Here is a 14,064-nt window from a genome sequence, read left to right as displayed (position 1 = left end):
AAAAAAAAAAATCTTTAATTGTCCCTGATCTAGTTGTGCATGATTCGTCTGTGGAAAAAGAAAGGTTTTATCACATTTTATTACGATGCAAACTAGGCAAAATAACTTCTCACAAACTAATCAAATCCTGATGCACAAATCTTGCTGTACTTTATTCCAAACTGTATATTCAGTTTCTTGAAAATGTCACATTTTGAAATATATTAAATGCATTTGAACGACATCAGTAAAAGATGATATAATTTTCATCTTTAGTTGAACTATCCCTTTAGATATAATACCAGTAATCATAGCACCTTTGATACATTTGTTACCATTTCCATCCGTGTCTTTCATGGGATGCTGTATTTCTGTGGAGGGCACTATGTTGCAAACGGCAGTTTTGTTCTTAGGAGTTGAGAGGCCAATTGGTCAGAAAGTTGCCTGCATCCTCTCACACGTGATTGACAGGTTGAGAGCTCTTACCCTGTAATGGTCTCCTCCCCAAAGCATGCTGGATTTAATGGCTTCTCTAACGACAGTACTTTTCTCCACTCCTGGGCCTCTGACACCTTTACGCATGAGAACGTCTGACCGTACCACCACCACCATCCGTCTCTGTGTAGTGAAGGGAAAAAGCGTTAGCGGACCATTGCAATTATGATTCGATAACAATCTCTGTCCCTGGCGCTGATTTGACTAATAATGATGTTTTCATTAAGGTTTCATAATTCAGCAGGTTTACTATCTCGCACACAGCCCATAACCTCCTTTCTGTCGCATTCTCCATTATAGAGGAGATTAAGTACCTTTGCCCCCTCATGGGGATTTTCATTAAAAATCTATACAGATAAGGTTTTGTTTTGAAAGGAGTGCTGTGGCGAGACAGAAACTGTGGGGAATGTGCTTCTGTAACCGGGTTTTTGTTCACAGTAGTCTGTATTATAGTTCTAGATTATAGGCTGGAAACATTATAGAGGAGAAAGTCTAAAAAACAAATACAAAGGAATGAATAAATGGCATTCAGTATATTTTAATCTCAGTTGGGTTTTTCTGCAAGGGTAGTATTGATTACCAATGTGTTACATGGCCAACAATATGTCTTCTTATTATCCTTACAATTTAATCATGATGATCCTCACAGTGTAAACTTTTCCTTACTCACATATTTGAAACTGTATTCATTGAATGCATAGCTTGTGGAAGCAAATCACTTTATTCTGTTTGCCAAATATCTGGCAATTACATTTTTCTCATTCCTTCACTTCTGGTTGTTCTTTATATGTATATTAGGGCTTGAAAAAAAAAAATATTTAAATATTGTATATATACATATGGACTGGTTAACATGTACAAAATAATTAATGCTAATAATGCAGCCACTAGTTACAAGATTTATCATCTTTTATGATAAACAAAAAACAGCAATCTGGCTAATGCGTCTTTAAATGTAAGGTTAAATGGCTATAGTCTGCAAAATATATTAGGCAGCATTTCAACATTGTTAATAAGAAGAAATGTTTCTTGAGCACCAAATCAGAATTTTAGAATGATTTCTGCAGGATCATGTGACACTGAAGACTGGAGTAATGGATGCTTTCCCATCGCATGAATATATGACATTTTAAAATATATTAAAATAGAACACAATTATTTAAATTGATTGCAGGCTTTACTGGATTTTTGATCCGCATAAGAGTGAGCATAAGATAAAAAAAGTTTAGCACTTTTGGTTACCTTATATAAAAACATTAATATTAAATTGATTCACAGCACTATGTCCATGTTTTTTCCTCTTTCTTTTCCTCTTACTGACCCTCATGTATCCTTCACATCTTCCGTTCCACTCACTGTACGATTCCACATCATATCAGCAACTCTTATTAAGTATTCAGATCTTAAGATGATTGTACGGGGGAACATCTGGCAGTAATGTGGAGCGGTGTCTTTAGTAAAAACAACACTCTGTTTAATTAATAATTGATCAGTACTCTCTCCTGGCACTTTAATGGCATGGCAGGACCTCAGGGATGCGGTTACCGCTTGAGTCAGTCAGGAGGAGGGAGATAAGGTGTCGAGGAGCTAAATGAGGGCCCGCTCTCTCAGAATCACGCTGCTAACGGTAGCCATGCTCTGGGGAGTAATAATGCATCTGTTGAGGTGTTGGCACCAGGCTTCTATGCCAGCATGTAGCGCACAATAACACCCATGTGCTACTAGGAAAACACTGAGCCCTGTTCAGCAGACTGGAACCTTTTGCTTTCTGTTTCGAGCAGGTGATCTAAGTTGCTTACTTACGATGTTGAGATTTAGCAGTTATGTGCAGGTGTTTGCAGTAAGACACAGCGATGCAGGTGAAATATTCACTTTATTTGATATATATCTTAAACAGAGCTGCAGTACATGCACTTGAAACGTGATTTGAAGATGATACCACCTAATATAAATATATATATATATATATATATATATATATATATATATATATATATATATATATATATATATATATATACACTCTATGTATGTATGTGTGTGTTTTTATGTATGCAATTGTGTATTTTAATTCATAATATCATGTATGCATGCATACACACATTGATATACTTAATTTAAATAAATATATATATATATATATATAAAATTGTGAGTAACATTTATTTTTTTCATAAATAATACATTATATAGCCTATTATTTGTATTAATATAATACATTATGATTAAAAAAAATGCTATTAAAACAGTTATATATTGTGTATATTTGTATCTGTTCTAAAGAAACTCTTTGAGCCTGTTTGGCACGGTCCAGTAATCTCCACAGGCTAAATATTAAGCTCTTTTTGTTACAGCCTAGCCAAATATTAATGGACTTGAGAATCTCTTCAGCAATGTGCGATTTGCTCAATGAGTATCCAAGTACGTCTAACTGACAGTTTTTGACACATGGATGAGGCACCACCCTCTCCTGCTGGACAAAACTCTTTCCCACTATCCATTCAGTCATCTTCCATTAATCTGTTTCTTTCAGCCTTGTAATGAGCGATATAATCTGAATCATCTCTCTGACTGCACAGAAGGGCTGTTTTTTGGTGTTCACCAGCTGCATCAGGGTCCCATGTGCTTTTAATATGTTCCACCGTCAGTCAGTTTGGCCCATTCTTAACCATGAGCTTATTACCATGTGAAGTGTATCACAGCTGGGCACCAGCACCAGCCATGATGAGAAAAACCTGCGCAGCAACCCTGCAGTCCGCTCATGCTCCCTTAGGTCCAGTCCAAAACAGGTCAAGATGTCTTTACCCGGTCAGTTAAAACACATACTACATCCACTAATGCTGATCGCTGAGGTGGAGCATAGGCTTGGATGTGTGAGTGTTTTGTCAACATTTAGCCGGAGAATATATCGACTCCACGGCGGCCCAAGTGAAGCTCTGATAAATCAATGATGCCATTAGTGCTGAGGTCCTTTTCTGGCTGCCTGATGTAAATGATGTCCAGTGTTGGTTTGGGGGAACTTTCCATTAGATATGTGTATTTTTGCCTGCTCTAAGCCACACCACCATAGCTTGGTGATTAATGGACTGGGGACCACAGGGACTAGGAGTGAACTTATTTCCATAAATATGGATGCAGTAGATTATCTGCTCTGAATTCCAATGACCAATGTGAACTTAGCATGCAATCACTAAAACTTAATTTAAAGTCAACTTGATATCAAAATTCCTCTTTCAACACGTAATTCAGAACATATTAAAGAAGTTTGTACCCATAATCTTTCATCTTCCACCTCTTAAATGACTGTTTAGCTGATTTAGCTATTTTTCAGCTCTATCCCTTTAACCACATGCAATATAGAGACCATTTTTCTCTATCCCATCAAATCATAAATAAATTAAAGTCGCTGCCCTTTTTTTTTTTTTGTTGAATAAAACTTTCAAATGTCACCTTACTGCGTAAAATGGCTAACCTCACATTATAATGTTGACTTTAAAGAATGTTATTTAGGAAACACTATGTTTAATGTTGCATTTCATTGCATTTTTAAAATAGGGGTGTGCGATATGCACTGTGTATGATAATATTGTGATTTAATAGGCTGTGTGTAAAAGTCTAAATGCCACTTCAGATGCAGCTTCTGTTCAATCTAAGGAGGATCTTATCGATCAGGCATATTGTCATAGTTTGAGGAGGTGATCTTGATGGATTGGAGGACACTACAGCTTTCGTAACTAATTCTTATTCAGATGTGCTACACAAATACTGAACATTAGTGCATATATTCTTCAACGAGAAAAATAATGTCACTGATGATCTCATCAGAATTATGGCTTTAAATGCACAGCCTCTTTGTGTTTTCTGCTGCCCACACTGCCTTATTTTGCTATGCATCATCTTGTCTAATTTTGTTTCATCTGGCCTGAACTTAATTGCTCTTCTTCAGTGGTTATCTCGGAAAACTTTCATAGCTCATATCTTTGGGTTTGTTTTGTTTCAAGAAGCTCTGACACAATTTCTTTCCTCTCTTTTAGCGCGAGAGGAGAACGTGGCCACTTTCCGAGGTTCCGAGTACTTCTGCTACGATTTGTCTCAGAACCCCATCCAGAGTAGCAGTGATGAGATCACGTTGTCCTTCAAGACCTGGCAAAGAAATGGCCTTATCCTCCACACCGGCAAGTCAGCAGACTACGTCAACCTGGCCCTGAAAGACGGAGCCGTATCGTTGGTCATCAACTTGGGTTCGGGAGCTTTCGAGGCCATTGTCGAGCCTGTCAATGGCAAATTCAACGACAATGCCTGGCATGATGTGAAAGTCACACGAAACCTCAGACAGGTAATGCTAAAACCTCAGACAGTAAAATCCAATTCAGAGTTAAATGCTACTGTATATGTTTGAGTTAGCACTTTTGGTTACTTTAATTTCTTCGAGATGCTAATGCAACTATTTCTTCTCTGAGTTCTTCTACCTTGCCTCGTGTTTTGCTTCCTCAGGCAGTTACCTCTGTCTGTGGCTATCAGCGGTGTGATGGCTTTAAGAGGCTGTCTCTCTCACCCCTCTAGATATTCACCTCACTTCTTCAAATAGTCTGTCTTATCAGGGCAGCGGGGAGAGGCTCCAACCAACCTCAACCGTTCCATTTACCCACAGCCAATCTTTGTGAACTGTTAAATCACTCCGGCACTGCATTTTAAAATATGTAAATATTTAGGGAGGTTTTGCCCCTCAGGAGTGAAAGGATGTCGCTTTTTGCGTGGGCATGTGGAGGCGTGAGTGCCCACAAGCACAAGCTATTTCAGCTCTGATCCACAAGGACTGTGACATTTTTTTTTTTGTTGCTTTGCTTTGTTTAATAGCTGTTTAACTATCACGCCAAGAACATGCATTAGAATTACCTTATACAATTGCCTGCGGAAAGTCAAAAACCATATGAATCACAACAAAGAGCCAGCTAGATAGAGGTCACTATTCACGGTTATAGCAGAAAACAAACACGTTATGAAACATTACATAAGAAGGAGCCTAAAAATTTGAGCCTGATTTGTTTTGACAGAAAAAATTCGGAACATTATTGCTGAAAAATACTGTATTCTGAATGGCTTTTTAAGTATCTGCTTCAGTGAGTATGTGCAATTAAAAAAAAAAAAGTGATATGTCACAGACTCCGGAGAATCCGTTATATTTCTTTTTCTTTTCCACCTATTCTTACTCTCACTCATATGCTTTATTTGTCTATGGCTAACATTTGTTCAGAACCCAGACTAACCACTCATGAACCATTGACTAGATTCTTTAATTTACTAACCAGAACCTACACTAATGTGCTACTCATCATGACTTCATTCGAGTTTCATTTTATTAACAACCCTTTTTTACATTGTATAATTTCCTTTCTTCCCCTTTTCTCAAAGCATTCAGGTATTGGACACGCTATGGTAAACAAACTACATTGTCTGGTAGATATCATTCTCATTGTCCTTTTTTTGGGTTTACCGTGTGTTTCCTTGGCCCTCTTTCTCTTTTTTGGGGTTTCATGGCATCATAAAAAAAAAAAAACAGACTGGGGTTTGTATTTCGGGGATTTCCTTCTTTTTTATTTCAAATGTCCTCATCTCAGTTTTCACCACAGCTTTACCGTCATTTTCCATCCTTCTTTCTTTGAACTTCCTCTACGTCCTTTTTTTTAAAGTTTTTGGACCATTTTTTTTTTAAAGCGCTTTTTTATCAAATATTATAAAAAAAAAACTGGCAGAAGCTTTCCTAAACAAAAAAGTGATGAAAACAACAGCATAAAAACAAACTAATAAAAAGCTACTTCAGCACTGGAGCTCTGACAGTTGATTCCAGTTGTTTGCGCATGCCGCACCGACCAGTTCATGCTGGATCAGTCCTTGTGTTACTAACACCACAACTCTTGTCTGAGCAACCCACCATCTGCCCAGTGTCCTGTCCTGTCTGTATTGTGTTGAAGGTCATGACTTCCTGCGTCCTCCCTCATTACCCCTCATGGCTTTTGCTTTGGTCTCATACGTGCTGTTTCCCTTTGCATGTCGTCTCGGCTTGAAAAAGATGCATGCTTTAATGTTTGCAGTGGTTGTATACCTCTCTATTCACATTTTATTAGTAAAAGACCATCTGACCTCTGTGTTGCATGCTCATTTGTGGTAGTATTAGCTCATTTTGGAAGCATGCATATATGTAAGTGTCAACTAACCCAGTGTGCACAGAATTTGAACCTAAAAGCAAGCACAAGCAATTTGTCTGTAGTTTGTTACATAACACTAACCTCTCAAACTAATGTCCCAAACCAGAAAACCATTTCTAACACCATCAAAGATAAAGAAAATATGCCGGCAAAATATTTTCTTTACCTGTCCTTAGTATGTCTACGAATACTAGACAAGAACGGCCTACTCAAATCTTGACGTGCAGGTGTTTGGTGCACAATCAAAGACAAACAGCAACCAGCAAGACCGAAGCTAACCTATTCCTTGGCAGGATGGCCGTCGCAGCCATGATGTTCATGAATGGAATTGTTTCCTCCCCTTTTGTCGTTCCTTTCAATCAGGTGACGATATCTGTGGATGGCATCTTGACCACAACAGGCTATACACAGGAGGACTACACCATGCTGGGATCAGACGATTTCTTCTACGTTGGAGGAAGTCCAAGCACAGCGGACTTACCTGGGTCGCCTGTCAGCAACAATTTTATGGGTTGCCTGAAAGAGGTAGGTGGTCTGGACAAACCCCTTCCCGCTCTTTCATCTACATGCATCATATCACCATGTCCTTGTCTGGGCTGAGAGGGAACACGTTTGAATAGACCGTCCGAGCAGAATAATAGATTCAGTACAGCTTATCTTGTGAAAAGGATAGAGCAGACATCATAACCCGTGGTGTGTTTCTCTAATGAAATTCGCTGGAGTTATACGTTTCTTGCCCCGACGCGAAATTGTTTCAGGCGTATTTAATTTGACTTTTCAATTGTGGTGAATCATTTGATTAAGGTTCTAGAAGCCAGAGAAGAAGCTAAGGTGATTGGATGAGATGAGACTTTGCATAATGATATGTATCATGCTGAAAAAGTGAACCCCAAAGAGATTCTAGTGAACAATTGGGCATGAAGACATCTGTCAATGCTAAATTAAAATGTTCCCACAAGCTGACTCTATTGGGCGAATCTCACAAAAAGTTTTATTTTGCTTAAAGCTAATGAATCCTGTTTGTAGGACCATTGGGTTTTAAATTATAAAGATGTGTATACACAGTAGTCAACATTTGAAGTGGATCAAAACCTTTCATCAAAGTTATACATTCATTTTTTAAAATCGACTTCAAATGTTGACTACTGTATACATACAGTACATACATGCGTACATAAAAGTAATGCAGGGTTAAACTTTTTAACTAAATTACTGATGAAAGTTTTAATTGTTGAAAGGTTTATTCATTTTGTCAATAATAACAAAGACTGCAAACCATTTTAATTTTATTATTAAAATCTAATGAAAATTATTAACTTTAATGATTATTCAACTAAATTTATCATTTTCATCAAAAGTAAACCGTGCTTTAATTAAGCGACTGTGATAAAAACATATGCATAATAAAATAAAACAAAAACATATTTTATAACATAAAAGAAACATTACTTTAGAACTACTAAGATTGTTTGCATTTTGACATCTATGACAATGAAGAAGATGCATATAATATATAATATATGCATCTTCTTCATTGTCATGTAGATGTCAAAATGCAAACAATCTTAGTAGTTCTAAATTAATGTTTATTTTCAGCTAAGTATAATTTCTTTTGATTTTGGGGTGGAATATGATCCAAGTAGATTGAACGAGACTCAACTTCTAAGTTCTAAGTTTGTAGAAGTTAGATGTCATTCTCTTCGATCAGCTGTTCATTTCCACATTCGTCAGTTGTCAGGTCTGGATAACATTATCAGTAAATGGACTGATCTTTAATTTAGCTGGAAATAGGCAATTACTCTGTTGTGCGGCTGCTGGCGAGATCCTTCATTAATTCATGCTGAACAAACAGCAGACAACAGAACCTCCTTTTCGCAGTGAGCTCTACAACAGCCTGCTATCTTTTAATGACCCGCCATCAAGCTATCACTGCCGTTTCCATCTCAGACCGGCCCTCCTATCACAGGGCTAAAGGCCTGTAACGTCGGCGTTTGCGGAAAAAAGTGCTGTGCTTTACAGTGCTGAGTTTTGAAAAAAAAAACTGCTACCCATGTCAGAGATTACAGTAATCAGTCTCATATGTGCTGCGATATAGCGAATGCTTACATAACACTGCTGTGTTAGATGGGTGAATTGGATGCTAAGAGCTGCTCAAGACGAGATATCAGAACTTATACACATTCCACCCACCCAAGAGTGGCCATAATGATAGATACCTCCTCCTCTTCACACTCTTTCACACAATGTGAGCCCAAGGATGAAAAGATTTTTTATACACTTCTCAGCTTGTTAAAACCTCACATTTGATTTGGAAACTGATAATGGTATAATCAGCATGGATCATGTGTGCCCGCTCAAACACACAGAGTTTGACCCAGATGACATGATCTTAAGGGTGGTGTCTTGCATTTTTAGATGAGGTTGAGTGTACCTAAAATGTCCAGACTCTAATTTCTGTAGTTGTGTTTCCAATTACTATAGTTACAGTAGAATAGTTAAAAAAAAAACTAAAACACACTAAAAAACTTTCTTCCAAAAAGTCTAGTTTTATAATTTATTAATTATATGTTATGTTATTTTATATATATATACATTTTTTTTTTTTTTTTACTCTCATTCACTTCACATTTTTGTCTGCTCTGTGGGTGTTTTTGTAATGGTTAAACCTACGTGATATTGTCTTTTATTGGAGGTAGAGTGTAGTATTGTAGAGTGTACCACCCTGTGGCACAGGATGCTTACTGCAGTCATTCTGCATTTGGCTATTTACTGTATATAGGACAGAGGTTACAAAAATGGTCTTAGCATAGAAAATCACTGGAAGATGAGCTGATTTTATAATTTTTGTAAGACCATGCCATATTTCAAAATTAAATGGATGACTAGCTTTTTTTTAGCGCAGATAACAACAAAGTTATTTCTCTTTCTTCAAATTAAACTGACTTTTGTATAGATAGGTCATAGTCTTCCTCAGACCCACATTGTGTCTGACTCTCAATCTGAGCGTGAAGGACAGTAATGGGGTGTGTGGCTGCACGGGGTCTGCCAACACTAATGACTGGATACTGAGCGTCCTCCACTGCCGAGCTGGAATCCGCTCCCTTCCTTTGTGCTCCGCCATCACAATCAGTTTCCAGGATGTGCACATGGTGACTGTCATTTGTCACTTTGCTGGGCCGGCTGGATGAAACTGTCCCTGCTCTCTGGACATTTGCTCCAGAGCCAGCACCGCTCTGTGGTTTCGAGACAGGTCTGAGAGTTCTGATATAGGTTTCCCCAGCCTCTCCCTTTCTCTCTCTCATTCTCTATTCAGCAGATTTGTTTCAGTAAGCAGCACCACAGGACTGTTAATATTTGGCAAAAGCTTAGAGCTGGAATACTGGCCAGCCTGAAACAACAGGAGGGGTCTCTGTCTTCTATATCAGTCATGTAGTGTTCAAATGAAGTGGATATGTATCTTAGATGTTTTAAAATATGTTGGTGAAATAAAACACTGCATCACTTCGAAATTTTCTAAAATTTACTCATTTACCTTCAGTTCATTCTAAACATGTATGGGTTTTTTCTTCTTCTGTGGAACATAAAAGAAGAGATTTTGAGCAGTGTTGTTATTGTTAACTAAAACTATTATTACTATTATTTGGTAATTGAAATGAAGCTGATATAAAATTAAATATAAATACTGAGGGGAAAAAAACTTATTAAAATGACAAATGTTGCCTTGGCAACTGAACAAACAAGTTTAAATAAGTTTAAGTTAAATCATTTTGTTAAAGTTCAAGTGAAATAAGTTTGTTAAAGTTCTAAAATTACTAAACTAAAACTGATATAAAATTATTGAAAGCTATATAAAAAACGAATAAAATGCAAAAGCACATAATAGAATTAAAAGTAAAATTTAAATAAAATGAAGAATATAAAAATGACAAATTAAAATATGAAATATTCCAAAATTCTTCAAATATGCAATTTCTTCAAATGCAGAAGAAAGTAAATCGTACAGGTTTTAGAACACGAGAGTAAATTATGAAAGATTTTTTGTTTTTGTGTGAACTATCAGAAATGGCTTGTAACAATAAGCTGATGATAATTATTCCCATAGGTCACGTGGCTATAAGTTCTTTGTTAAAGTGGAGATTGTAGGTTTCTTATGTTAGCAAGCATATTTATGTGTATAAATCAAATGTAGATTAATCCTTATTAAAGCTATTAAGGTTATTCAGTCATGAACATTGAGTATTTTTTTTTTTCTGATTAAAATTAAAGGGTTAGTTAGCCCTAAAAATTAAATAACTGCCATTAATTACTCAACCTCATGTGGTTTCAGACCCGTAAGACTTTCGTTCATCTTCGGAACACAAATGAAGATATTTTTGATGAAATCCGAGAGCTTTCTGTCCCTCCCATAGGCAGCAACGTCATTGCAACTTTCAAGGCCCAGAAAGGTAGTAAAGACGTTGTTAAAATTGTCCATGTGACTAGAGTAGTTCAACACTAATGAAATGACTAGAATACTTTTTGTCCGCAATAACAAAACATAAATAATGACTTTATTCTGACGTAGATCTCAGGAGTTCTGCACTGTGGTTACTAGATCAACAGCGTAGTAGTCTGACACAGACGAAAAGAAATTGTTGAATAAGGTCGTTATTTTTGTTTTGTTTTTGCGCCTAAAGTATTCTTGTCGCCATTAGGGTTGAACCAATGTCTTTAATACCTTTCTGGCCCTTTGGCTTTGCTGCCGGGAGGAACAGAAAGCTCTTGGATTCCATCAAACATATCTTAATTAATTTGTGGGTTTGGAACGACATGAGTGTGAGTACTTAATGGCAGAATTTTCATTTTTGGGTCCACTAACCCTTTAATGACGAACAGCAACAGGTTTATTAGGCTTCTGTCACTTTAAGACCGAATCCACGGATCCAATACACTTATACACATCCAATATTCTCCCAACTGTTTACGTTCACTTAAGACATAACCGTCTGTTTAAGTGAATACTCACCAAAACGGACATTCTGGCATAAGTATGTGTATTTGTCCATTCAAGCACGAAAAGACTCAAAAGAGTCTTATTTACTGACATATCGCTTGAGACTTAAATGTTATACGGTAATTAAACTTTATTTGGAGTACTTCTTTAGTGCACATTGCACAATGCCCTTTTTTTTTATATTAAGCCTAAAATGTGTTTAATATCACTGACACTGTTAGTAAGAATAGTATTATCACTGTATAATTCAAATGCAAAGTGTACCTAAAATATACTTGCAATTGTTCCATTTTAGCATAACTGAATTAAATATGTTTAAGTATAACTTTAGTTGGACCTCAGGACTACTTCCGGATAAATAAAGTGTATTAAGTAAAATTAGTTGTTGTAATTTAGCAGACTTTAAGTATACCAATTTAGTATACCAAAAGTACAATTGCAGGGTATTCATATAAAAAGTACATACATATCGTTAGCCTCATAGCATAATTGCCTAAGTCATTTTTTTTTCTTGTTTTCCAAAAACATTGAAATATGACTTAGGCAATTATGCTATGAGGCTAACGATATGTAAATGTATTTGTAGTATACTTAGCATAAAAATAAATTAATTTAAAATAGTTTTTATTCCTTGATGAAAATGACGATACATATTTTTTTGTCATTCAAAACTGGTTTTTATTTGGTTATCATCTCGTTTTCGTCAGTGAAATAATGGCGTTGATGACAAATTATTCGTCAATGAAATTAACAATGACCAGATGCTATTATGCCGATAGTCAAATGTCTGGCTGAGCGAGTCCTGACCTGTTAGCCTGACCATGTCCAACTAGGCCATCTAGACCTTTCTGCACCTCATTGCCCCGAGCTCCCATGCAAAACATCCACAAAGGGCCACCTGGCATGCTTGACTAGTAAATAATCAATACCGATTTCCAAATGTTCTCCCTTGTTTGACCTGGGGGCTATTAAATCCTTGAGAGTGGTGGGTAGGCACTGTAGACAGAGATTTATAGTAGAAGCAGACAGCTGTGGATGATGAATGCGGGTGTCACTACAGGCCCAGCACAGGCAGCGAGGAGGCCGCGGGCACGAGGAGGGACCCTGGAAATGTGCATAGCTGCTCTTCCAGTTCTCAGCTCAACAGCATGGGTACTGCAACATAACCTTAGCTCCAAACTCAAGCCGATGCCCCTTTACTTATCTCACGCTCATTACAGTTAGTGAGAGTAGGCAGCATTTGATTTAATGTACTGTCTTTCACAACCAGACTTCCAATTCACTGGAGTTTTGTGGAATTGACAGCAGAATTGACACCCAGGTGCACAATAATACAATATATTCAATGGACTGCACTTCAGATTACACATGACCTCTTTTCCTAAACCTATACTTGCGGCCTACTGTCTGCTTAGGCAGCATCTTAACTATACATGTCACACATTTATATTGCTCTACATCTCTGTACATCACAGATATTGCTCTTCCAATTGACTCCAATTGATTCTAATTTGATTGTTTTTTTTTTGTCTTTTTGTTTTTTTTCATGAAGCTTAGTGTAGTGCATTCTAGAATTGTCTTGGACATAAAGTGTGCGATGCTGCCATAAAATTTGCCCTAAACAAATTATAATGTCTACTCTCACTAACGTTTATTATACCATGGGTTTTTATCAGACTTTTTTATCAGAAGCTTTGGGAAGAACATATTGCTTCTCTGGTTGTAAATAGCTTAGCTACAGCAAGGACTTACATAAGAATGATCGCTCAATCTATCTTTTTTTTTTTTGTTTCTCTTATTTCCAGTTTATTTTTGAGTCTGCAAGGCAAGATAACAACCTGATGAAATTTGTAGTCCATCCACACACTCAAACAGATTTCTTTCTGTGTCTGGAACCAGTCAATCCTTACGTTCCCTTGCGGCCGAATCCATAAAACTGAGATAGACATATCCTTGGTGTGAGTCTTCTCATGTCTATCTATAGGTGGAGTCTCAGTTACAGCTGCTTGCCTTCCCATACCAGGTGTTGTTAGATAAAGCCCTGGCATTATATTCAAATGTCAGATTTCTATGGACACTCTATTCTAGTAACCCTTCTGCTCTCCAAGGGGAACACATATTTGTTCTCAGTTGTAATGCTTATTTTGTATGTATTTTTTTTTTGCTTTTCTTCTATGGTTTGCACCATGCTCCAAAAGTCTGTTAATGGAATTAAAGAATATTTCAGTGAAGAGGTTTAACGGTGTAGACAACTTAAATGTGATTTTCGAGCTAGGTTACAGAACCAAGACTCTGGGAAGGGTGTGGATATTTCACATCTATGAGCAGCTCATCAGCTGAATTAACTGGCTGAAATTTTATGGGCCGCCTGAACGGATCAAAATGACAATG

At 37.0% G+C, this 14,064-nt stretch overlaps 1 protein-coding gene across 10 annotated transcripts in view; it reads left to right on the top strand.

Moving 5' to 3' along the window:
* nrxn3a (neurexin 3a) overlaps positions 1 to 14,064 on the top strand; it is a 271,016-nt gene that overhangs the window by 48,624 nt on the left and 208,328 nt on the right. For 7 of the 10 annotated variants that reach the window (XR_013800086.1, XR_013800087.1, XM_079633502.1 and 4 more), the window contains exons 6-8: positions 4,509 to 4,810; positions 5,887 to 5,910; positions 7,044 to 7,205. Coding sequence is in view for 8 of the 10 variants with exons in the window: in XM_079633502.1 (XP_079489628.1) it covers positions 4,509 to 4,810; positions 5,887 to 5,910; positions 7,044 to 7,205 (488 nt within the window). In the remaining 2 variants the exon portion in view is untranslated. The remainder of the gene's footprint in view (positions 1 to 4,508; positions 4,811 to 5,886; positions 5,911 to 7,043; positions 7,206 to 14,064) is intronic. The other 3 variants (XM_079633503.1, XM_079633501.1, XM_079633499.1) reach the window with 1 other exon arrangement.

This window comes from Phoxinus phoxinus (genome assembly GCF_949152265.1).
Source record: "Phoxinus phoxinus genome assembly, chromosome: 13".
NCBI lineage: Eukaryota > Metazoa > Chordata > Actinopteri > Cypriniformes > Leuciscidae > Phoxinus > Phoxinus phoxinus.
Note: the sequence above shows the minus strand (reverse complement) of the source record. Positions and strands in the feature narration are given on the sequence as shown.